At 34.6% G+C, this 6,571-nt stretch overlaps 1 protein-coding gene across 1 annotated transcript; it reads left to right on the top strand.

The window, feature by feature from the left end:
- The first annotated feature begins 3,102 nt into the window (after positions 1 to 3,102).
- Positions 3,103 to 6,254, top strand: LOC110109970 (mucin-2). Its single transcript, XM_020841223.2, has 4 exons — positions 3,103 to 3,214; positions 3,850 to 5,337; positions 5,422 to 5,452; positions 5,805 to 6,254. The coding sequence occupies exons 1-4, from the start codon at positions 3,142 to 3,144 to the stop codon at positions 6,136 to 6,138; spliced, it is 1,926 nt and encodes a 641-aa protein (XP_020696882.1). The 5' UTR covers positions 3,103 to 3,141; the 3' UTR covers positions 6,139 to 6,254.
- Positions 6,255 to 6,571: the final 317 nt, after the last annotated feature.

Raw genomic sequence — 6,571 nt, 5'->3', positions numbered from 1 at the left:
ATAAACCTTAAAACTGAAAGCATGATCCGTAGCCCCAAAAAATATTCAAACACTTATAGCCCATGCCACTCACTTGACATTTTGATTCAAACCTCCTTGTAGACTCTTGGAATTGGTTTGAACTTATTTCATAATCATCATTACAATGATTTGGACCCATTGGAGTCCATGGTTGACAAAGTTTGACCAAATGGACCCTTAAAGCATAAAACTACATCATATGTAGAAAACACTTCTAAACATCAACCCAAGCCCTAAGTATCCTACAATCATCCTTGATGATCCCTAGACCCAAATGAACCCATGGTTGACCATGATTGGTCAATTTAGTCACAAAGGACCCATTTAAACATAAACCTTCAAACATGCATAGATGTTAAACAAAGTCATGCCAAAGCTCCAAAAATCTCCTAAACATCACATGATTGAATGCAAATGGACCCATGGTGGGCAATGGTTGACCAAGACCACCATTATAAACTTGACCTAAAGGAACCATTTCATACAATTTATCATGTAGAGGCCTTGTCTAGTCCTAAAACTACTTCCAACAAACTCCATTAAATATTTGCAACCCAATCGAACCCTTAGGTATGGTTAGCCTTGGTTAACCAAACTTGCCATTTGGGTCTCCTTCTTCAATTCAACTAATATAGGTGTACCCAAGGCTTCCAAACCCCTCAAGCCAGTCCATTTGATGCCAAAAGGTCTGCCCAAGCCAGCTAAGCCCTTGGGCCTACATTGTCTAGCCATTTGGGTTGACCCAATTGAACCCAAATGTGTTCCATTGAGCCAAATCACTATCCATGTGGAATTAAACCCAATGAATGTATACATTAGATGTATATGGACCCCCTGCATTAAACCCAATAAGTCTAACCTATGGGATGACTTGGGTTAGCAAAATTGACTAACCCAAGTCTAAAAAAATACCATATAGTGAGACAACTTCCAACCTAGAGGCAATTGGCCTAGCCAAGTTATTATATTCTCAGTCCCTCGGTCCGAGACCTGTGCCCAACCAGTCTCAGGCAATGGGGTTGCTTGAGGTGGCCAAAATTAACGCCAAACTAAGTTTAAAATCTTGCTTCAGTTATAACAAATCATCTAATAGATCACATGGCTGCAAACTCTCCAAAACATTTGCTTGAAGCCTATTGGACCATCTCCAATAGTCCTAACAGCTTGGTCAGTTCCCACTTTGTTGAAATTTGAGCTAAGTTTAGATTTAAGCAAGCTATAAATACTCAAAAATTTCTCTAAAGAATAGTTTTGCTTCTTGATTCCAAATCATTCCCTAAGAGTGAATCCCCGGCTTCCCAGACATCCAAAATTTCTCTTAAGTGAGTTCAAGTGAGCTCCAGCGATTCTCTTTCGGCTAAACAAATAATTTTAATAAATAAAATCCATTATTAATTCTAATATTATTAAGTAAATTAAGATTGGATAATATTAATATTCTATTAAAATTAATTTTAAACTTGCTGAGAAATATAGAAATTTTAACTCATTCATTGTATTTGAGCAATATAGAAATCTTTTGTATACGATAAATATACTTTGAGTTAATAAAATGATAAAAAAAAATAAAAGATTAACAATTGGAAATATGAAAATTATTATTTAATCAAGCAAATGATTTTGAGGTGACTCGTGCATTTCAAGCAAGTTTCTATTGATTGATGTGTTCATGATCAATCTTAAACTTTATTTGGGACATTTTTTTATTGCTTCCTAAAATAATTTTCTAGTGTAAATATTTTTTATTTTAAAAATTTTTGTACTAAAAAATTGCTTTGAGAGGCAGTAAGAAAGCCCTTAAAAACCAAACCTTAGTTTCATCAACGTCTTTTTCTCTTGTTTTAATTTTTTAGAAATATTTTGTATTGAAGTTCCTACATCTATTTAGTATAATTTTTATAACAATAATAATAATAATAATTGATAGATTTTTATAAATGATCAAGATCCCATAACATTTTCACGCTGTTCTTTTTTATATTTACATGCTCTAATTTTCTAACTTAAAAACCAATGTAGAACTAACACAATCTTATAATATATGGGTCAAATTCTCTTGAGCATAATTATTTATTTTTTAGGATTCTTTTGGGATGGCTTTCTTACTATTTCTTAAAACATTTTTCTAGTACAAAAATTTAATTTTTGTACTAAAAAGTTGCTTTAAAAAATAGTAAAAAAAGTTATCCCAAACATAACCTTAATTGCTCCTTAATGAACTTATCTTTATATTCTCTTTGCCAAATTTTTGTACTTTATGAAACATCTTTTCTACATAAAGAGAACCTCACATGACAAATTGCAAGCGAAGTCTCACTTTGTATACCTCATCTTGCTTAATTGTCACCAACGCAGCCTTTCTTTTGCCATTCTGTTTTCAGATAAGGAGTTTTTATTGGGTGCCGAGTGCGGACGCACATACAGAACTACGTCCGCACTCGGCACCCAATAAAAACTCTCAGATAAGATCAATCCACCCACGTATGCGCACTTGACAAAATCTTTGACTTTAGACGTTAAAGCTATCCTTTCATTCTATATGAAACTAGTGCTTGGTAATGCTTGTGAGACCACCATTTGGAATCCCAAAACTACGTGTTTTTATAGGGTTAAATTCTTTAGCCGATTAAGCATAGCTTTTGACAAAAGTTTAGATCTCAAAAGATTATAGAAGAATCACATCAAAGATTGATTTTAACTTAAACAAAATTGATATATGTATATGATATTTTTTATATAATGCAAAGATATCTCTCTATTGTTTTACATGTTACAACACATAATAAAAAGTTTTTTTACATAAATAATATATTTTTAAAGATAAATATTCATATATCTGATTACTAAATATCTCTCTTTGCTAAATTTCTTCAAAAAGTGTTTTTAAGATTGTTGCGTGTTAGAAAATACGCGGCGGTAGAGTTTGTAAATTTGCGTCCGAGCGTTGCACGTAAGTTTAACACACAAACAGAAAGAAAGAGTGAACACCAAGAGTTTTTACGTGGAAAACCCAAAAATGGGAAAAACCACGGGGCCTCGCCCAGTTGCAAATTTCCACTAGTGTTTGCGTAGATTACAAATGGCGGATTTCTTCTTCTTCCAAAACCCAATCTTGCTATAATGGCTTCAAGGTTTGTGGCAAAGAGCTTCATATTTTCTCTTCTCGTTTCTCTGTGCAGCTCTCACATTACAGGTTAGTTTTCGGATCATTATCATTGCAAAGGACTGTAAAGTTTTCATCTTTTTTGGATTCTTCGACTCATATAAGCATATAGGATAAACCATTTTCTTTTCATCCTTCTAGCAATATAAAAATTGTAAAACAAGACATTTGAGTCTGAATGTAAAACTGATCTTATTAGTAGCTTCAGTTCTTTTCTTCTGGGAAATGTTAGTTCTTTAGATTATCTTATCATCTAAAGCATAATAGAAGAAGGATGGTAGTAGTTCAAAGAACATGTTTTTCTTATTCTGTTTTTCCAGCGGGAATCCTAGTTTGATTGTTTGGGAAATATATGGTGGGACTAGGCGAAACTAAATCGAAACGCAGAGAGTGAGAAAGAGCATAAAATAGAAAAGAGGATTAATGTATTAAAACACAAGCATTGAATACATGTTCACGCAATTAATGGCTACGTGAAGTTGTTGCGTGGTAAATTTCACTATGATTTTGATGGTAAAGAATTGTGACTACAGTATAAAAGATGACGACTTGTGACTACATTATAAACCCTAAAATCTAAGGCTGTTGTGTTTGGTATCATCAAAATCAAATACTATTTTGTTGGCTGTGAGGCTGATTAATGTGCAATTGATCTCTACTTGTAGATATTTCTGTTGGTTTCTCCCATGAAGCAAGCCAAAACAGCTTGACCCCATTGTCAACAATAGAAGCAGAAAGGTTTCTAGAGACCAATATGCGGTTGGAAGTTTTCCTTGCAAAGCCATTGGCCTTGTTAGATTATGTCTTCAGCTCCGGTATTTCAATTGATCTCTCCAGGCATCAAGTTAAAAGGTTTCTGGAGTCCAAATTATTGGACAATTCATGGGTCCAAAAAGATCTTCAAATGAGCATTAGTAGCCTAATTGTTAGTTTTACTGAAGATAGCCCTCTACTTCTCCTACCAACATTGCATTTAGTTCAATCTGCTTTGAAAGCTAGTGGGCTTGATAAGAATATTAAGATCTCTGTCATGTTTTCTTTGCCAACCCTTGAAAACTTAGCTAAGAATTCAGAGAAGGATCTGCAAAAGATCATTAAGTTTTTAAGACATTCTCAATCTTTTCTCACTGTTGAGGTGCTTGCAGGCCTGACTTTAGGAGATGGTTTCTTCTTCCATGTCATCCAAAGTGCAAGCTTAACTTGCTCTCTTCTTCCTAACATTGATGTCCCCATTGTTTTGAATTTAAAGAGCCTTGTTTCAGAACCAGATGGTCTTAGTGTATCTGAGTTCATGGAAAAAATATCAAGGTCCTTAATTATCAATCCTGAACTCAAACATAGGATTATTGGGGTTTTTATTCATGACCCATCCTACCAATCTTTCCATAGAGAACTTCTTGGTGAAGAGAAGAGACCAATCAAAGAAGCAATTTATGACACATATACCACAAACCCTACGACGATGCCCATCACAGTTCCGTCGACAATTCCGACACCAATTCCAACTATTATCACCGTACCCGCTAACAACCCTTCCACTGTTGTTCCCACAAATCCCTCAATGAATCCTATAACTTCACCAATTACGTTCCCTTCAATAAATCCTTACCCAACACCCATCACAAACCCTGCAAATCCTACAAATTCACCAATAACTGTTCCTGCCACAAACCCAATGCCAGATCCTGTTACAAACCCCGCAAATCCGACAGATATTCCGATAACTATTCCTTCCACAAATCCTATGCTAAATCCCACAACAAATCCTATATTCCCACCTCCATTAATGCCTGTGACAAACCCCGCTACAACTCCTGCCACAAATCCAGTTACTCCTTATTCATCAATGGCACCACCATTCAACAATCCAGCTACTAATCCTGGAACAGTTCCTGTATCGCCAGCCACTTTGGGACAAACTTGGTGTGTGGCAAAACCTGGTTTGCCAGATTCTGCACTCCAGGTTGCTTTAGATTATGCTTGTGGGATGGGAGGGGCTGACTGCTCAGCAATACAAGAGACAGGAAGCTGCTACAATCCAAACACGTTGCAAGCCCATGCATCATATGCTTTCAATAACTATTATCAAAGGAATCCGATGCCATCTAGCTGCGATTTTGGAGGAACTGCCATTATTGTTACTGTTAATCCTAGTAAGAAAAACTAAAGAAAGGCCGTATTTTGTTTTTTTATGAATATTTCAGAACTTAAATTCATACTCAATTGATTTTTTGCAGGCACATCAACTTGCATTTATCCATCATCAAGGTAAGAGTGGCATTCATATACTTTTCAGTTGTTGATTGTTTAGCTGAAAAGAAAACGGTCTTTTCTACTTGAAAAGAAAGCTCTCTCAGTTTGATTCAAAGAATAAAATCAAGAAAAATATTTTGCTTCTGCTTGTTTTCTCTTCCATTTTCTATAGCTAAAATTCATAGTTTGAATTTTCTGGCCACCAATTACCGTTTTTGATGAATTCTATTATATCTGTGTAAATCTATTTTATTATTGTAGTAATTCAGAATAGAATAATGGATAATTTATCCTTTCTTCCAGCCAATATGTGAAATTAGTTTTTGTATTTTCAATTTAACTTGACACATTTGCCTGCACCATGCAGTTCTACTTACGGTTACAATCCCACAGCTGGTTACAACCCTGCAAGTGGTTTAAATCCTTCTACTGGTTTGAATCCTGCCAACGGCTTTAATCCTGCTTCTGGTTTCAACCCTGCTTATGGTTTCAACCCTGCTTCTAGCACCGGCTCTGGTTCGATCTCGGGTTCAGGTTCATCAGGGTCAACAGTGCTCAACTCCAGCTCTTCTGGTAGCTCAAGTTCAAGCACAGATTTTGGATCTGATAATCCAAGTAGCAGCAGAAGCTGTGGCTCAATCTCTCTTCTAATTTGTTGTGTGCTTCCAATCTTTGCCCTTGTAACATCTGGTAGGTTCTGAATATTATGACTTGTTCTTTATAGTTAAAATGATGTAGATTTGCTGAACTGTGGACAACTACATCTCTGATGTATATATGGATTTTGTTTGAAAAAAGTTTTCTCAATTTGGAATTATGTTTGAATGCTACTTTAAAAAATGAAAAATAACAAAAGCTAAGAAGTAAATAATCATCCCTCCTGATATTATTTAAGTAATGATTTTTATGCAAAATAATAAATAAGTAGATGAGCATCTATTTAGGTTTCATTTGCAGCAGTATTTTTACTATTTTATGAAATAATTTTTTAATACAAAAATTTTTTAATTTGAAAATTTTGTACTAAAAAAATATTTCATAAAGCAACATAAAATCTGTTCGAAATAAAATTTTAGGCTTTGATTGGGATGGTTTTTTAAATGTTTTTTAAATCAATTTTTTTTCTAAAAATAA

Source organism: Dendrobium catenatum, unplaced genomic scaffold (assembly GCF_001605985.2).
Source record: "Dendrobium catenatum unplaced genomic scaffold, ASM160598v2 fragScaff_scaffold_1468, whole genome shotgun sequence".
Lineage (NCBI taxonomy): Eukaryota > Viridiplantae > Streptophyta > Magnoliopsida > Asparagales > Orchidaceae > Dendrobium > Dendrobium catenatum.
The sequence above is the reverse complement of the archived record's forward strand: the minus strand, read 5'-3'. Positions and strand labels throughout refer to the sequence as shown.

What these genes read in the sequence shown, in the direction of transcription:
- LOC110109970 (XM_020841223.2), top strand. Translation starts at nt 3,142, where the DNA reads ATGGCTTCAAGGTTTGTGGCAAAGAGCTTCATATTTTCTCTTCTCGTT. An exon ending in TATTGTTACTGTTAATCCTA is followed by an intron (nt 5,338 to 5,421) that starts GTAAGAAAAACT and finishes GATTTTTTGCAG; the next exon opens with GCACATCAACTTGCATTTAT. An exon ending in TGCATTTATCCATCATCAAG is followed by an intron (nt 5,453 to 5,804) that starts GTAAGAGTGGCA and finishes TGCACCATGCAG; the next exon opens with TTCTACTTACGGTTACAATC.